This window comes from Xenopus laevis, chromosome 9_10S (assembly GCF_017654675.1).
Source record: "Xenopus laevis strain J_2021 chromosome 9_10S, Xenopus_laevis_v10.1, whole genome shotgun sequence".
Taxonomy (NCBI): domain Eukaryota; kingdom Metazoa; phylum Chordata; class Amphibia; order Anura; family Pipidae; genus Xenopus; species Xenopus laevis.
In genome coordinates this window covers 62,294,928-62,313,900 of record NC_054388.1, presented here as the reverse complement: position 1 = coordinate 62,313,900, position 18,973 = coordinate 62,294,928, and the positions used below count along the sequence as shown (strand labels likewise).

The 18,973-nt window shown below is 40.3% G+C and overlaps 1 protein-coding gene across 3 annotated transcripts in view; it reads right to left on the bottom strand.

The window, feature by feature from the left end:
* The window catches only part of LOC108702965 (protein TANC1), a 131,608-nt gene that overhangs the window by 11,906 nt on the left and 100,729 nt on the right, over positions 1 to 18,973 (bottom strand). For all 3 annotated transcript variants that reach the window (XM_018238793.2, XM_018238794.2, XM_018238795.2), the window contains 7 exons: positions 17,666 to 18,273; positions 16,383 to 16,491; positions 14,111 to 14,233; positions 10,392 to 10,628; positions 7,951 to 8,136; positions 5,723 to 5,801; positions 382 to 515 (listed from right to left, as the gene is read on the bottom strand). In XM_018238793.2, coding sequence (XP_018094282.1) covers positions 382 to 515; positions 5,723 to 5,801; positions 7,951 to 8,136; positions 10,392 to 10,628; positions 14,111 to 14,233; positions 16,383 to 16,491; positions 17,666 to 18,273 — 1,476 coding nt within the window. The remainder of the gene's footprint in view (positions 1 to 381; positions 516 to 5,722; positions 5,802 to 7,950; positions 8,137 to 10,391; positions 10,629 to 14,110; positions 14,234 to 16,382; positions 16,492 to 17,665; positions 18,274 to 18,973) is intronic.

Genomic DNA, 18,973 nt, shown 5'->3' with positions numbered 1-18,973 from the left:
GGCAGCAAAGAGACCATCACAAAATGGTGGCTCAAGGCAAGAGATGTAAAAGGGCAATATTTACTTAAATATATATTCCAGTTTGGTAAGATTCTTTAATATGCCACTTAATTTGGTACAAACTATCTATCGCTTACGTATTCATTTTGAGGGTATATTTTTCCTTTCCTAACCAAATTCTTTTGGGTTTTGATTGTTCTTAAAAGATTTTATGTCAAAGGGGGACGATAAAACCTTCTTAGAAATAGGTAGACTAAACTCTACTGTATGCAACAGTTGAGTGATAACTGGGTGAACCTCAGCAGAAGAGCATGCATCCAACATCACCGCCACATAAACACGGCTATTAATTACTATATTTACTATTTAGTGGTCCCATACCTGCCAGTGTCCTTGTCTCACAGAACAGAACAAAGGAGAGATTCCACGTCTGTTGACTCGGGATAAGATGGCTCCATGGTGGATCAGCAGCTCACACACTTCCATTTTGCCCCGTCCAGCCGCTGCTGTAAGAGCTTACACACAGACAGTGACAATTAGCCTCAATACAGCATTACACAGACATTCATATATATACCATTGTTCCAATATGGAACCTCATTCCTAATGCACAAATATATATATATATAGTCATTATTATTTCTCATGATGGACAGAAATACAAATGAATACAGAAACAGCAGAGTGCATGAAAATGGACCCAGAGGTATTTCTGCTTCATGTCTCCAGCAGCCCAGAGCGACGTTTAGTAATTGAGCCCAGGGGGCGAGTACAATAGTGTTAAAGCTGGAGAAGGTGTCAGTGATAGAGAAGATGGAATTCACCTATGTCTATCCGCAACTTAGGCTGCTTACAAACAAATGAATACGTCAGGTTCCAGGTAAAAAAATGGCATTCGCTCATGAACAAGCGTGCGACACGTGGCAGGAATCCACCAAGTAATTATGACAGATGAGAAAACAATGTACAAATTGAACACTAGAATCAAGGTTTAATAAACCCAACAGTTTTTATTATGGGTGCACTGATGTGACTCCTCTAGATGGGCCAACATGAGTTTTGGAAAGCTGGAAATTTAGTGGAAAATACTTATTTTTAGTCTCATTGCCAACATCTGAAAATAATTTTCAAAGCTACAGCCATGGAGACCTTTGCCAAATTGCTACTAGTGGGTGTAATGTGCCACGACAACCCTACACGGCATGCTAAATGATCACGGTATTGCTGAATCCCCAATCTCACGTTAAGGTGCAGAACATGTGAGCAATAAATAGGGCTTGTTCTAACCATAGCTTTCCCCTATTGTTTTTATTAAGGAAAATGAGACTGAATACAGAAGTCAGGATACAAGGCTGATTAGTAATTCATTCAGATTACAAGACAAACCACATTTTCTGCTTGATGATTTGCTTGCTTCTGACTTCTTGATGTTGCCATTGCCAAACTTGCCTAGTCAAACACTGATTGATGTTCAACTGGTGCATCCTACCAATATCCTTGAAGTCCTGTTGTGTATATATATATATATATATATATATATATATATATATATATATATATATATATATATATATATATATATATATATATAGCAGCATCTTCTGTACAAGCACAGATTTGTGGAGAGGCCACCAAGGCTCAGGCCTAGGGCGGCAGGATTTGAGGGGGCGGCATGCTGCCCAACCACACCCACATTGGTTCAGAAACACTGGGGATGCGCAGGAGATACGATAGTTTTTTAAACTTCCCGTGTGACAACCCCCATTTCTCCTCAAAAGTTGCGCAAATAAAGGGGAGGGTACAGGGGCGACAAATGACAGCAGGCCTAGGGGCGCCCAATATGTAGATCTGCCCCTGCTTCTGTACAAGAGGTGACTCCCAAACCAGAGCATCCCCTTATCTCCAAAGTAAAAAGGCACCTAAGACCTTAGCACCTACCTTACAGGCTAAATCTACTATTTCTACTATTTTCAGACCAGAGCTGGAGTATCTACTATTCAGGTAGCAACTTCTAAACCAGGGCTGTCCAACTGGCAGCCTGTGGCCCCCACATGAAAGTCTGCCTGCTATTGTTCCTTACCTTGTTTAAACTTTAAAGTATAAGTATTGAGATTAACTGGCCCCTGCATTGTGTAAACATCAAATATAAACAGTAAACTCCTGCATTGTTCACACCTGTTTCTATTGTTCACATCCCTAAAGCTCTGCACTTTTCTTACCTCAGACTGAAAGTGCCCACGTTGTTCACCTGGGTCGGACTGGACCACTGGGCCTGCCGGCCCAGATCTGCACCCTGCGCCTCTTCCTCCCTTTGCCGTTCACGGCAAATAGTACACGCGCACGCAGGCCCCCAGCCCTACTCTGCTTGTTCACACTTCATACAAACTGCTTGAGGGTCAGAAGCATTGTGTCTCTGTATGTAACACAGTATGAACTGTTTATCTTAGAGTCCTGATAGGTTTCCATCTCCTGCTCTATTCTGCTTTCCCCATACTCCCTATGTGTGCCATACTCTACCTGCCCTATACTCCCTGTGTGTGCCATACTCTGTCTGCCCTACTCTATACCCTGTGAGACGTGAGCCTGGTAGGGTTTGTTCTGGGGGGTTTGTTAGAATTTGAAAATTGTTGTTAGGGATCTCTAAGATGTTTAATCATATGCTGGAGGGGGTGGGGGTTATGTGTTATCCGGGGGAGGAGGCGGCATATGTATTTAAGGGTATGTTTATGGTATATTTAAGACAAACCTCTGACTCTCTAGGTGTGACCCAAAGTAGTCACCAACAACAACTGAAGGCCAATCTACACAGTCTAGGCTGCAACTGACACAAAGTTAAACATACTGAATCTATATACAGCCGAGCAGAAAACAAACCAACCCACCAGTCCTCAATCCTGGAATCAACAATGCAGGAAACAAGGAGGGGTAAGAAAAAGCAATAAAGACAAAGAATGTTGGAGATAATTATGGCCTGTTGTTTACCATGGATTATGGCGGCAGCCTGTGAGCTACACCCTGAAATCCAGTTTACCATATTCGGAAACCGGCTAACCCACAGCGTTCTCAAATCAACAGTATCACGACAAAGCTAAGCTCAGGAATTTCGTCTATTCTAGTGCTGAGAGACCACCTTTTATCCCAAGCTCAGGCTCCCAGCCACTCTGTGACCATTAACCTCTTTCCTCCCAGCAGAGCCCACCACACACCAAGCATCTGAACCCCATTCACTGTCACTTCTTCTGTCTAACAATTACTCAGAATGATCAGAAAAAAGTTATACCACATTCAAAGGGTCAAGTAAATACCCCATCAGCAAAGAGCCGAGTAGGGCAAACCTAGCAAATAGTCTAGGACTGGGATAGGAACAATCTCGACAGGAAGATGAAGTAAAACTGGGAAAAAGGAGGATGTTATTGTCTCCCTCCGTCAGCAGAAATGATCTGACAGCAGGATAAAAAGAAAACATGACATAACAGGGAACGGTATCTGAAGCAGCTGGAAAATGGCCCAAGCTGTGCCTAATAAACAAATCATTATAGTAGAAATCAGCAGCACAGACACAGAACATAATAATAATATTACAGATATGGGATCTATTATCTGGAAAAGCTCTGTAGTGCAGTAATGCCATGTCCCATTGTGTCCTATTTAAAGAAAAACATTATTGAAAATCACTGGCAATGATGTAAATCGAACCACACAGTATTTCCCCCCACAGCCTCTGTACATGGACCTGTGTGCACACCTTCACATGTTCTCCTCATCCTCATTTTGCTGTATCTCCGATGATGGGCCCCAATCAGATGTTTTCACCCCTTATAGGTACACCACTGATGGGGGGGGGGTAGGAGTTGATCTGTGCCTATTTTGTCCCTTTCAGAGTCTGCAGCTTATCTGTGCATTTATGGGCCCTCCTCAATTGCCTCCCCAACAGATATCTGGATGAAAACTGGACAGCTATAGCAGGTTAATAAATCCTATTGGGACGAGGAGTGTATTGGCTTGTTGATGTGGTCCTCTCCTGACGACTGTATCCAATATGATCTGATAGTTGGCCTAAGGGCCACACAATGAGATCAGCCTAATATGGCCCAAACATTGGTGGCCTATTGGCCTAAAATCGGACTGTTTGGGGACCTTCATTCTTATGAAGCACAGTGGTTTGTATTGCTGCCTCGCAGCATTGAGGGCTTGGTTTACTTTTAGCCAGGACACTATTGCTTATTCTTGTTCTTGTATGCTTGTTCTCCCTGCATCTGTGTGGGCTCCTCTGGTTTCCTCCCACACTCTACAATTAACCATAGTGTGTGTGACCTTAGACTGCAAGCTCCACTGGGGTAGGGACTGATGTGAATGAAATATCATCTCTGTAAAATGCTGTAGAATATGTTGTTGCTATATAGATAAAGGATGATTATCATGGCACTATATTTAGAGTTTCTTTGGTAAGGTTTGAGAATATCATATTCTTATTGATTAACTGGCCTGTCCTTCACATCATCAACTACATTATGTAGCCAGTTAGCCAGTGTTAAGAGACAACCCCCCATATGTGATATAAGTATGCTCAGGAGCAGTAACCCATGGCAGCCAATAAGATGCTTGCTTGCATTTAAACAGGTGACTAGTAAATTCAACTTCCTGATTGGTTGCAATGGGATACTGCCCCGGGCAAACGTAATGCCTTATATTACTCTGAAAGAGCTGAATTAAGGCTGCAGTAAATAATATTCTGTTCAATGCAGATGCAAAACTTTGCCAGGCTCATATTCCCATTTATATTATAATGCCATTAGACTGCACACTATTTAGCCATCTTGGCTTTAGTGAGAAGGTTAATGGGTACTGGGAGAACAATCAAAAATAGCCCAGCAGAAGTCAATGCCAAATACCAGGGCAGTGCTAAGTTAATTTTTCCACGAGTCAAGGAGAAGATATTTCCCATATGCAAGCATATTCTTTCTTCTCCATCACATGGGAAAGAAAATAAATGGGCATCATTTAAGGTTTGTGATGAAAACAATAAAGCAAAGGTAACTGTACTTATTCACATAATATACATATATATATAACAATACAGAACTCTCAATGAACCTCTTTCCCAACACACATACATATCCATCCACAGCATATAATCTAGGAGGGAGGGGAGGCTATAATGATACTGAACAAGAAAGCAAAGCACTCTGGGCTGGTAGTACTGTAGCTTGTTGGGCTGAAGGCTGGGGATTGAGGTGTGGCATGGGAAAGCTTTTACTGAAAAAGAACATTACAGAATGTGAGCTAGGCTTATCCAAAGATGGACTGGGTCAACTTGTTTCCTTTGTTTAGGCTTGTTTGCTTGGATAACAAGTTGAGAAAGTGGTAAGAAGTTCATATTTAATATCATGCCCAGATACTTCCCCTTTAATATCGTTGGTTCAGCACATCAGACTTAACCTGCTTGCTTTTGAGTTATTTAGGAGACAATTTTCATGTAGAGAGATGTGCTCTATTTAGTTCTATCCTAAAAGCTCTGAAATGTTCTGAATGTGTTGCGTTCCTATTTATTCAATTCTTCTTTATGATTTGCTAATGGAAAATAATCCATTAAGATTCCATCTATCTACAGGCCTTGCAACACAGTCATATACTGTACTTTTCTATCAAGGTTTCTGTCCTGGCCCAAACAAAGGGCAAATTCTAGCATGGAGTAGCATTGGCAGAATGATTACTGAATTACCTGTTTCTCCCCATAATGTGTCATTTTCATTGATGTCCAGTGGATGATCCTTGTCCTGGTTCAGGAGACATTTCACCACCTGCAAAAAAATGATGTGATTCTGTCAGAAATAGGCAGAGGCAACACACTGACATTGTATTGAGGAAGCCATAGTATAATCCCTGCTGGATCCCACTGAATTATGAACTATACCTGGCACCAGAGAATGAAACGTTAAACTGAGATCTCCAATATACTTTAATTAAAAAATGAATACCGTTTTTATAAGAAACCTGACTGTATGCAGTGAAATTCTCCCTTCATTTACTGCTGTGGATAGGAATTGTCAGATGGTCCCTAACTGCTGAGCAGGAAAACAATCATACTTATGAACAGCAGGGGGAGCCCCCACCTTACTTACCAGCCATGTAGAACTCAAGCAGCTTTGTTTATGACGATCCCTAACCAGCCCAGACCACACTGAGCATGTGCAGGGTCAGGCAATGATGTTTAACAAAGTTACAAGATGACAGCCCCCTGTGGCCAACTTTGAAAGCATCAATTATTTGTTTGATTAGGCTTGTGGTGCAGTAAGTTCATGCTTATGTTTAGTATACAAAATACAGCATTTCTAGCCTTATTCTATTTTAGACTTTCCTTGTCCTTTAACCACTGCTCCTTCAAACACCCCTCCGTGGTTGGGGGACTTAACTCTTTTTTCACCAGACTCTGCAGAGAAGGACTGCCAAGTGGCCAAATCATTTCCATGTTTTTGGAGGAGAAATAAAATATAGGCCATGTTCTTAAAAGCCAAAGGATGTTCAGAAATGCAATGTCTCTGCCCAACAAAGAAGTATCTGGGGGTTACCGCATTGCCTGTGGGAATATGCATAATTCTAACTCATGGCCTGATCCCTGGCATTGAAAACTGGAAGTTCATTTAAGTTCACCATCTTCCCCCATCCTGCCGCACTTCCATAACACTGCTGCGTACTTATTGTAAAAGGCAGAACAATAGCAGGCAACAAAAACAGAGCTGCTCCTGCCCAGCTAGCTTGGGTCACGCGATGTTCTTATACAATAAACACTTCAAATATAGCATTTATATAAGTGCAGAGTAAGAGTGCAGAGGACCTCTTGTGATTGTTTGTATGAATTTCGTGGTCACAGCCTCATTGCATCCTGACTAATGGTTTAAAAATTAGTGGAGCCCTCTATAAACTACAAATTGATAGGTTAATTAGGTTTCAGTTGGTATTAATTACAGTTATTCATGAAATAATTAATGCTACAGTTTGCATATTTCATTTTTCTATGTAGATAATATAGAACAGAGCTTCCCTCTTTCACTAGCAGTAAAATGTAATGACATTTAACAGGAGCTGAGGACATTCCTGCACATCAGGTGATGTCAATAACTAGTAAGCAGTAAAAAGAATAACAATGGATAATGTGGCCTTTAATCACTGCTCCTGGAGTTCTGGCTGGTAGGGCTGAGATTACACAGGAGTTGCAAGAACATTGTTTTGCATTTTACTGTTCTTTACAACATATCAAACAGAAGGGAAGCCTGGTCTGAGAACTGCGTGGCTGGCTCCATAAAGGTTTAGTCTCTCGATTTCTAACTCCATTGTGAAATATGAACCTGCCAGCTAATAGTTCTCCTTTGGCTGTGGACGAAAAAGCCATTTATTGATTGTTCTGAGGCAGTAACCACCTCTAGACGGCTCTCTGCGGGGGGAATCACTAATGCTTAGTTAAGAAATATTTGGCCATTAACAGAGGCCTTAATGGTCATATTGGAGCTAGCACGAGGAGCCCATTCCCATCAGTACAAAACCTTTAAAGGGCCCATGGCTAGAGGACTGACTACAGTTGGTACCAGTCAAAAAGGTTCTAATATATCTAGATATCTTTAAATCCTCCCCCTACCTGGATTTACAATGTACAAATATTAAGAGTTGACTATAGATTTTCTAAGTTGTGGTATTAATTGTAACTCTAAGGTGCCAATGTCGCAGACAGGTAAGCACAAGCTCCTTACCACATCCTACAAGCTGTTTATTGTGTTATAATCCAATCATAAGCAGGGATCTTTTAACCCTTGTACACAGTGATAATAAATATACACCAGAATATGTATTTATCTATACGAAGCACAATTCTGTGAGTAAGGTTGCCCTTTAATGTAGATAATTGCTTTGTGGCATTGATCAATGGATATGTAAAGCAGCAAGCATACTACGCACCTCTGTGTGCCCCATGCTACAGGCTGCCGTCAGCGATTGTTGCAGAGCATGGCCTTTCCGCACATAGCCCGGTTGCTGATTAGAAGACGACCAATCACACCGCAGTAAATATTTAACGATATCACAATGTCCCCGTAGTGCACTGTGCACCAAAGCACATTGGCCTTTTTTGTCCATGTGATCAACCTGTAATTCAGAATAAGATAATGCTATTATCACTGCAGTTCTTGACTAGCATACATAGTGTAGATAGCTCATATATCCATAGACAAACTTTTAATGGTTTTGTTGCCGGCACTTGCATTTTAATTCTCTTTTTCCTTCCTACTTTTCAGACTGTACAGTATTGTGTTTACCAATGCAACTAACAGCATTTTTTTTTTTAATAAAACTAAGAGCTAATACGTTTATTTTACTACTGCAATAAAATGAAATACCTTAACTTTTAATGAAACAGTCCCCCCGGAGGTCAAATTAGCCTGTAATATGTTTCCATTTTGCTACTGGGACTGTGCCCAATGAGAATGATGCTGAGGTGGCCCCACTACCTTATATGATACATTGACAATAAATAATAAATGTATTTTTTGGCTATCGCTCAGTAGTAAAGGATTGAAAAACCGTAAGGGTTTATTACCATAATAATAATAATGCAGGTTGTTCACACTTCACTCATGGGATAATCTTACTTTTGTGAGCTCACAGATCTACAGATGTGTTTGTGAGGCAGCAAAGCCATATCTCAACTAGTCTAATTAATGGGTGGTGAATATTATTATCGTGGCATGCTATTATTTCCTAACGAGTCGATGCAATGTCCTAAAGTCGGTTACAAAAGCCTGATGTATGCCATTATTTATATGTGAGTGGGTCAGGCAATGCTCACTAATTCTCAGTAATGCAGGCGCAGACTCTAAACTGTTACAATTTGCTACTACATTTAGTTGATACATTTCTCAGCAGCATCTCTGGAGTATTAGCAACTATTGTATCAATTCTAACAGCTGCCTTTAATGAAACGCAAGGATTCTGCTCAGCAGGGACAAAGATAAGAAATATATCAACTAAATGTATCAATTTAGAAACAGTTTACAGGGTCGGCGACCCCCCCGAGCTGCTTTAGAAGGTGAAACATGACACTTTACACTTCAATATTAGAAAAACAGTCACACATAGAAAATAGAAAGTAATTGGAAAAAGTGGTTATTTCGGATGAACTACTGTATCTGAAAACAACTAGGTGTTTGAAGGTGAACAACCCCTTTAAGGCAGCAACTGTTGTGTATGCTGCTTATATTGCATTTCTCTCTGAAAATCTCAGTAAAATGGGTTGTTCCAGACATTGTTTAGAAGAACAGCTTTGGTTAAAAAGTTGATTGAGAGGGGAAAACATATAAAGAAGTGCAGAAAATGATAGGCTGCTCAGCTAAATGATCTCAGATGCTTTTAAATGGTAACCAAAACATTAAATACGTGGAAGAAAATGTAAAACTACCATTCAAATGGATAGAATAGCAAAAATGTCAAAATCAAGAAATGCAGAAGAATTGTGGAACGTAACAGGTGCCAGAAGTTGGTCAACTCCATGCAACACAGATGTGCAGCAGTTCTCAGAAACAGTGCTTTACAACTAAATATTAGTTCAGTGATTCAAAGGAAAGCAACATTTTTAAGCAACATTTTTCAGTTTATACAGTGAATGTTTGAGTTTTTAAAGAAGAATGCAGACACTGCTGTACTGTATCACCCTCACTCACGGCCTTCCCTGCTTTGAGGCAGATGAAGGGACCCATTAAAGGATGTTGTGAGGCAGATGCAGGTACGACCTTGTTAAAATGAGGACAAAGAACCAGACCAACCAGGTCAACTCCAGGTGCCAACAAACTGATCAGAAATGGAGGTTCCCAGAACTGGCCAGGTATCCCTGTTCTTAATTATAACTTCCTGCACCTTCACACAAAGTGTATGGGCTAGTTACAGTATACATAAAAAACAAGATCTGTCAATGTGTGGCACAAGGATCTACTGGTGTGGACTTCTTTGAGTAGAAATAACAAGTGAAGGAGAAAAGACAGAAAAAGGACCAAGGCTTCAGGCACAGCTTACAATGAACTAAAATCGAAGCCTCTACACTAATTACTAAAAGAAGGTCAGTGGGTAATCAGTCTAGTTGGATAAGCAAAGTGAAACAGAAACTTGCAGCCCAGATATTATTGAGGTAAAACTTAAAAATAAACCAAATAAGCAACATATCATAATAAACAGATGTGTGTAGCGATCAGGGGCACTCCATGGGAAATCCCATTTACACCACAGTGTCTATAGTGGTGTGTGATCACAACTCCCTGTCATGTGTGTAATGTACTTACAACTGAGACAATGGAGACCAAGAGAAATTAGGTCAACTGATGAGTCTGTGGTATGTTGACCGATGATCTTACCTTAGCACCTCTCTTGCACAGAAGTGAGACAATGTTCATGTGGCCTGACGCAGCTGCAAAGCAAAGTGGGGTCATGCCGTTTTCAGACATGCCATCCACTGAGACCCCAAACTCCAGCAGAAGACTGACCATCTCTTCTTGGCCCAGGTGGGCCTGGACACACTGAATTGGGGCATTGTTCAAGACCTCGGTCCTGTAGTTGACATTGGCTCCAGCCAGAATGAGAAGCCGGCTTACCTGAAAAGACATTTCAGACATGTTTTTTGTAAACCTAGTGGCTATAACATAAAGGGAAAATATACAGATTAAAGTGGATCTATTAAAATATCTTGCCAGTGCTCATCCATCAGGACATGGACATGGTCTGTGGTTTATAGCTTTGCATGGGCCCCAGAGGGACAAATTACAGAATTAGTCAATTATGGCTCGCCACCTATTGTGGTCAGATTTATTCAAATGCCTGTATTTGTGTTTGGCCTGGCCAAACATACAGATCTAAACACCTGTAGTATACAGGCCTAATTAGGAGGCCCAGACCAATAACCCTTATCACCCAATCCAATCATGCAAAAGTTTGATCCACAACATAAACTGCTATCTGCCACCCGTTGAGACACGTGGACGTGACAACATCATAAACCAGAGTGAAATTATCCAAAGGAAGGGATGGCAGTAGATGGAAAGGGAGGTGGAAAACCTAATTTTACTAGGAGTAGGCCATTACCAGACAGGATACATAACCAACACATACAGTTACCTGACCCCTACAGGACTCATCATCTTAAAATATAAACCTCTTTATAGTTGAAGTTTTCACACCAGGAAGGGAATTTTTCAACATTGCTTTTTTTTCTCCACAGTCATGTGAAATTATTTTGCACTTCATCCTGCCAGACTGCAAACTACCAATAAGAGTAACAGTACAAAACAAGCCAAACTGCATTTTTACAGCCTGCCACTAAATGCCCTAATCTATGCATATACATGTTTATGAATGTCCTGCTATGTGCAGGTGTCATATTTTGATTACTCTGTCCCTTTAAGTAACTCTGACTTGATTTTGCTTCTGATTGGTCGGCTACTAGCTGAGAATGTTGGGATTGCAGGGACCCTGACATCTTGTTGAAAGGTTAAATTATGATAGAGAGAAGCTGGAGTGAATTCAAGGGAGAGATAGGGAGCTATTTTTAGGCAAAGGAACAGAATCTCTTGCTTTGCAATAGACGGAAAGTGAGAGAATCTAAATATTTCTGGAAGGAAAGGGCTGAATGGAAAAAAAAAATCATAAAACAGATGTATCACTGCCAAGACATGTCTCTACTGCTTTACAGCGTATTCTCCATAAAAACCTTATTTGTCCCTATAAAGAGCTGCCATACTACTGTACATCTGATTGAGTATATTGCCTAGCCATTTATTTACCAAGCCTTCCAAATATTTATGATTTGTCCTGTAACAAAGCAGCAATTTTCTGATACTTGGCTGATGTCAAATTTGGCAAATCCAAACCTCCTGGGTTCAGACCAGTACACATGGTCATTCCTGAGCTTTAGCATAAATAACAGAAATCAGCTTTACTTCCAATGACACAAAGCTAAAGCTAGGCGAGGATGTGTAGCTGGAAGACCATCAATGACATTGGCAGATCCAATATTGCAGTCTTCAAAGAAAAAGGGAATATATACAGAAACCATACTATAGAAATAAGGGGTTTGCAGCAAAACCATATATAGGGCTTGGCTAGGGGCTAGGTTAAACTATTTTTTGGCAACGTTTTCTTGTCTTTTAACAGACCTGTGAAGAAGCATACATGGGAATGTGGAAAACAGAGTCTCGCATCATGAAAGAAAGCTTTTATAACAAGAGTTTCAAGAGTCAGAAAAGGCAGTGCAGAAAAGGACAAACAAATACCGCTATACCAATTTACAACCATGGAAATTTTGAATGAATTATTAAATCGGAAAGTTGCTTAGAATTTCTTTAACAATTTCAAAGTCACCTTTCTAAATCACAAGGTTTCTTTTCAGAACCAGATAGGCTTACTTTAGCTATTGCACTACAACTCCTGCTGCGTCTGCTGTGTCTATTTCTAGCAGAGCTTGTTGTGCACATGGATCCCATATTCCTTTATGTTTAGGGAAACAACTATATTTTGGCTTCCATTCTGACCACCTTAGCTGAGGTATTTTTTTTTTATCTGTGCTGAACACTAGATGCCGCTGTTCTGCTAATAACAATGTCAAATGAGGAAAATACATTGTAAAGGTGCAAAATATGAAGAGAATGAATGCACCATCATCCATCAAGAATAAGGCTACTCCTTAAAACCTTTATAAAAGGAATGCAATTAAGCGGATGGCTGATACCTCCGGCAGGGTTTATTGGAGGGTCTGGATCACCAAGTATGTTCACCTGCGTGAGATTTACCATGGATTCTATCCAAAACGCACAGAGCTGCACTTTCACTCTTGTGACATGTTTCTATTCAGCAAATAACATTCCTATCCAACTGAAACTGCTCCTACTCGCTCCCCAGGCAGCCTGTTCAATAGGTGCATTAATGATAAGTACCATGCCTGCGTCTGATTCCTAATGGAGCCTGAACATATTCTACATTTTTATTTTAATAGTCAGTGAAGCAGAACACATCTTGCTTTGCCTTATGAAAATCCCACTTGTTTGCCATAGCGAAATCAGTCACCACCAGTATAATCTTCACTCATATCCAGCAAAGACCTGAAACATCATAAAATGCTCAATTAATGCCCCCCCCCCTTCTATTTAATAATGGAAATACTGATTTCTAACAGCTTCTGGGAGAGGTTGAAACATAAATAGCCAAGGCCCTCAAGGGAAGTAAGTGACAGAGATAAGCAAAAAGAGAAAGGGTTACCAGAGAGCGGATGGGAATATAATGCACCAGTCATGTTCTGACGTGCCCTTTCATACAGCAGGGCTGATCACACTGCCCTATGGAGTGCAGGAAGGAAGAGTAAATACTGGCAGGAACCATAAAACAATATAAAGCACTCTGCATCAGGTTAAGACTCATGCACTTCCTCTGCCAAAGATAAGTCACTTAATTTACACTCTGAAAGGGCTGCAGAAAGCACTGATTAAAGGCCACCTATGAACTAATTTTTTAAAATGGTTATCATATTAATTACTAGTAACCAGTCCTTAAATTGAACACATTATTTTCCATGGTGGGAAAGTGGGCTAAAAGAAATCAGTAGGTACAGGATTAACAATCAGATAATCTGAAGTACTCAAGTGTTTGTGAGCCTTTAGAATGGGGTATGAGTTTAGGGCATGGGTTCTTACTACATTAGTGGAAGCTGGAGCATCTTAAAAACCATGGATGGTGATAAACTCCATAGCTTTATATACAGAACAGACAAGCCTCAAGCTTGCTTTACACTGCCTCCCCATAAATGGCTCAGTCATGCACTATGAATATTCAGGTCACGTGTTGTACTGATGGAAAGCCTTCATTGCTGCGCTGATGAATGGCCTTTCCTCCTTCACAAACCCAATGGCCTCTCTCCTCAGCTGACTTCTAGCCAACGAGGTGAAGGACAGAAAGCTTGCAAAGGGAAAGGGGTCGCTGCTTTGTTACTCCATTTCACTAAATGGAGCGGAAATTAAAGGGCATTTTTTGAATAGCATTTTTCTTTCTGAAGCAAAAAAGAAATCTGTGCAAGCAGCATATTTTGTACCTTAACATTGGGAGTGTACAAGTTCCTCAGGGAAGCAAGAGCTGCTGATAAGCCGTCAGTGCTGTAACCAATCCATAGGGCCTGCAACATACTGGAAGAGATGCCATATTTCTTGCTCATTCCCTGAAATAATATTAACAGTCAGTTTCTTGTTTATTATGCTTTATGAATATAAGATGTAAGTCAGTGATATTACTGACCTATACATGATTATGGTACGTCTACCTTCACTTAGCTTTCACATGTAAACCTTCTGATTATTAATCCTGTTTAGGATTGGGCCATTGCTGTTGGTAAGGCCAGTCCCTTTAATGACAGTGCAGGTGCCACACTAGAACCATCAGTTGCCCAAGTGTCAAATGGGTGATTTATTAACAGCTTAGCAAGTAGCCATGCTACAGCAGGCCAAGCAGTACTGCATAGGGTGGCAGGTTTGGTCCAGATTTGTCCACATTGAATCTTGGGAGCTGTAGTTACAGAAACACTGGATATGGTTGGAATTCATTAGCTATATATAGCTTTACATTTTCTGTGAAGGCTTGAAGAAGCGTGACTGTGAAGGATATGCAGGAGTGTGCAGCCTTGACCTCTTATAATGACAATTAATCTTTAAGATGGTTCATATTAAAGATATTCCTGCAAACTGCCATGCGACTCAATGTATGCCGAGAGATGATTTTCCTGCAGGGGCCCCTAAGAATAGATGAATCTTTTTTGTACAATAAAATGTAGCGCTAGTGAACATAGGCATAAGCACCGCACAGCTGGGAAAACACTCAAGATGGCCATAGACTCACCAATATTTTTATACGAATTATCTTTTGTACAATATTCAGTGCGTGTGTGGAGGGAGACAAGGCAACTGATACATGTTAAAAGCCTTGGATATTGGTTGTCTCGTCCATCGGGCAGGACCTTTGAAGGTGCCCAAACATTGTAACGTTAATGCTGAATCATCAGATAGAGCTAAATCATTCCTTCTGTTTTTACCTGCATATAAATTCATCTCTTAACATTAGTATAGTGGACAAAAGATCTTATGGCCAATGGTTGTGGGAAAAATTGTAATTGTAGCATGTATGGCATCTTAAGTCTATGGGAAAATCACTATAAATGTCATCTTTTAAAACGGAATACTTTAAACATCACTGCATAGTTTCCTCTATTGCTAGAAAGGCATGTATTTCTACTGTACTTATCACACAGACATGCTCGGTCTACTAATGAAATCATTACATGCAGTATTTCATTCAGAGGAAAACGGGTGAGAATCTGGAAAAAAAGCAAAAAAGCAAAACCCTTTTATTTTCATATAAACTGAAACAAGATGGAGGCGTGCCACACCCAGCTGGATTATTTTTAGTGGCCTTAAATTGTTCTGTGTTTACTGCATGACTGGAATTTAACTTGCAAACAATTTACATTTCTCTCGCAGCAACTGCCCTTGGAAACCATTATTCATTTTGTTCAGCGATTAATGTTTCAAGTGCTGAATTGGCCAATCAAATATTACACTTAATGTTATGACAGGAGATAACTTATTCTGCAAGTGGCTCCAGGACAGGATTAACGAGAACGGGGTGGCCCAGTGCTTGGGATCCTGGGGCATGGCAGGCCAAAGTTTTGCTGGGATTGGGCATTTTGGCTATGCTATGATCTTCAGCCAGGAGATGGTGCTAAGAAATGAATTCACATGCTACACTCTACAGTCTGTTGCAGGCTGCTTCTGGGGCTTTAAGAATAATGTGTGTATATCCTGTTCATCCTGGAGCTGCTGTATAAATAAATCCAGACCAATTCTGAGTGGCTTGAAGAAGGCAGTTCAAATAAGAGAGTTGATACTTCAAGGGTTTTATGTGCACAAGAAAACCAACAGCTGGGCAGTCTATTTTCTCTGTGTTTAACAGTTAATTAACCATTTAACCTAGCTCAAAGTATCAATGAAAAACTCTTAATAGGTTTAAAGCTGATTTGGAATTTTGCACTGGTGGTCTCTCGGGAGAATAACCCAGTGGAATGCTGCTGTGGGTAATGACTACCACTTCCCAGCCAAATCCCAGCACCCAGAACAATGCAGGGTATGTGTCTGAGATTGGTGCCCTGGGGCACTGGTTTCTAAAGTGTGACACTTGCCACTCTAATTAGACCCAAAGCGGTGAAATGGGGAAGTAGGGCTGGGAATGACTGCTGGAAACAGAGCGTAGCTATTGTCCTAAACCAACAATGAGTTACACAGCTAGAACAGCCAATCATTTTAAGTCATTATAGTTACCTTAAATATATGTGCTTTTAAAATATGGTGTCCTAGTTCCATTGTTTGCTGCCGATTTAACTTCCCCTCCTGACGGGAAAACATAAAGGCCAGAAGGGCATGTCCACTTCTAGATAGAAACAGAGAAGTCTCAGTAATAACAAACATATTAAACATAGAACAACAATGGCCAAAATGGCAAAAACCAAATAAGCTACAATTAGAGAAATTTTTGAAAAAAGCCAAAAATATGAATGTATATAGGCTACCATTTAATTTTCCTAAAACGATATACACTATCATTTCAACTTGATGCACTATATTGTCAGATCACAACTATATATACCATACCTCCCAACAATAGAAAGAGGGACAAAAAGATTTGCAGCGCGGATCGGGGCAAAAACTTTTTGACCACCCCAATTTTTGTGGTCACGCCCCGTAATTACCACGTTCATTTTCCAAAATTTGGCAGATTATGAAAGTTTGAACACATTTCTGTGGTTTTTATGTGTTATTACAGTTTTGCTAATAAAGGTGCAAGTCACAGTTTCCCCGAGAGACCTGCTTATCTTAAATTGTTACAATTGTTTCTTTGCTTATCTTCAGTTGTTACAAATGCCAAAATCCAATAAAGTTTAGAAACGTTGTTTTTTTTCTGGCTGATCAGTGCAGGAGATCAAAGAGAAAGTCGGGACATTTCAGTAACGATCCGGGACTATGGGTTGAGCTGTCAAAATCAGGACTATCCCATGAAAAACGGAACAGTTGGGAGGTATGATATAGGAAATAATGAAGCTCCTACTATAAAATATAATTATATATGTTACTAAGGAGTTCAGTGTGCATATGAAGGCATGAGGCCACAAGCTGAGACCTTTTATAAAGGGGCCTCAATTCATTGACTTATAGTCATGCCCAACTTATTGTCCTTTTCTGCATACAAAAAAGCATACAGTGAGACTAAATTACAATGTTTTCCCCTTCCTGCCCCAAACCATACAGTACATATTACACACACACAAAGAGAGGAATATACTGTAATGAGACACATTATACAGCAAAGAATAAACAAGCTGCAAATAAAAGCTAGCAAATATTAAAATTCTAATATCCATATGCTCGAGAGCCATGAATAATTTGAACAGTATATCACTTGTAGTTTCTGTTATAATGGGTGCTTACTGATGTCAGATATCACATGACAAAATTAAACTTGTATTGTAAAATGATCAACTACTAGAATGTTTAACATGACATTTGTATAAACAAAATATATACGCTTATCTACTGCTTGCTCTTACCGTGGCTCACATAAAAACTGTGTACTTTCCCCATCAGCTCGCCAAACAAGCCACTCTCTAAAGGACGGATGACAGAACATTCGTGTCTTATCCCTCCTTTTAATTAAAAAGCATGACAGGGTCTCCATTCTCTGCTGAAAGTCTTTCCAGTTGTGCTCCCCGTAAATATTCCCAGCATTTATAGCCTGGAAGATCTGCTCATCCGCCATGGGGTGCAGGGAGGCCAGCGCCATGTTCAGAATCGGAAGTGCTTTCTCAAATGCCGAGTTTGTCATGAATTTCATATTGCATTGGAGCAAGTAGAGTTCAGATACAGACACTGGCACTACTTTGTAGCTGGAGCTTTTAATGACCAAATGCCCCTTCTCAAAAAGGTCGAGAGTCAATTTGAGGTACAGGTAGGAGCCCTGACTTCTCATAACCAAGTGGTCACTCAGCTTGCTGATGGTGTTGACATCTGTTTTGCCATTGAGAGAAATATTGTTCATGATTTCCTGGCTAGTGCTGTGTCTGTACTGTATATAAGCGCTCAGATCGTTGCAGATGTTTTTGTTGTCCCGAAAATCATCTAATGAAATCTTGGACAAGGGCAACAAACTTGTGATTTCCTGCAATTCAAAAAAAAAAAAGAGAGAGAGAAAAAAGTTGAAAGCGTGTCACCTGGCTCATTCCGGGCAGCAGTTTATATTTATCTACATAAAATATTAATCAACAGAACATCAGCAGTGCGATAGGAGCAGCTTATAGTGTTATAGCACCTCAAAATCTTGTGGATTGAGGGACCTGGTGCCCATGCTACACATAAAGAGGAAGGCAGTTCAGGCAATATTCCTAAATACATGTATAACAGGTATGGATGTAAATTTTCGGGCTACATATATTATTTGCAAAGGCCTTTTATTATACAGCTTTTTTATATAGGGAATTGCTTATCAAGAAACTAAACCCTTGAATAGGAATTGCAGGTTTCTGTTATAATATATGGTGTATATAAACCAACACTTCCTATAAATACAGACTTTTCATAAAAAATCTGCTTTAATCCCCTATCCACTTTCTCTCCAGTCTGTGCACTGCTGTTGGCAAGGTCTAGGGCAGGGATCCCCAACCTTTTAAACCCATGAGCAACATTCAGAAGATAAAGGAGTTGGGGAGCAAAACTAGCATGAAAAATGTTCTTGGGGTGCCAAACAAGTGCTGTGATTGTCCATTTGATAGCCCCTATGTGGATTGTTAACCTACATTGAGACTCTGTTTGGCAGTACACCTGGTTTTTATGAAACCAAAACTTGCCTCCAAGCCAGGAAT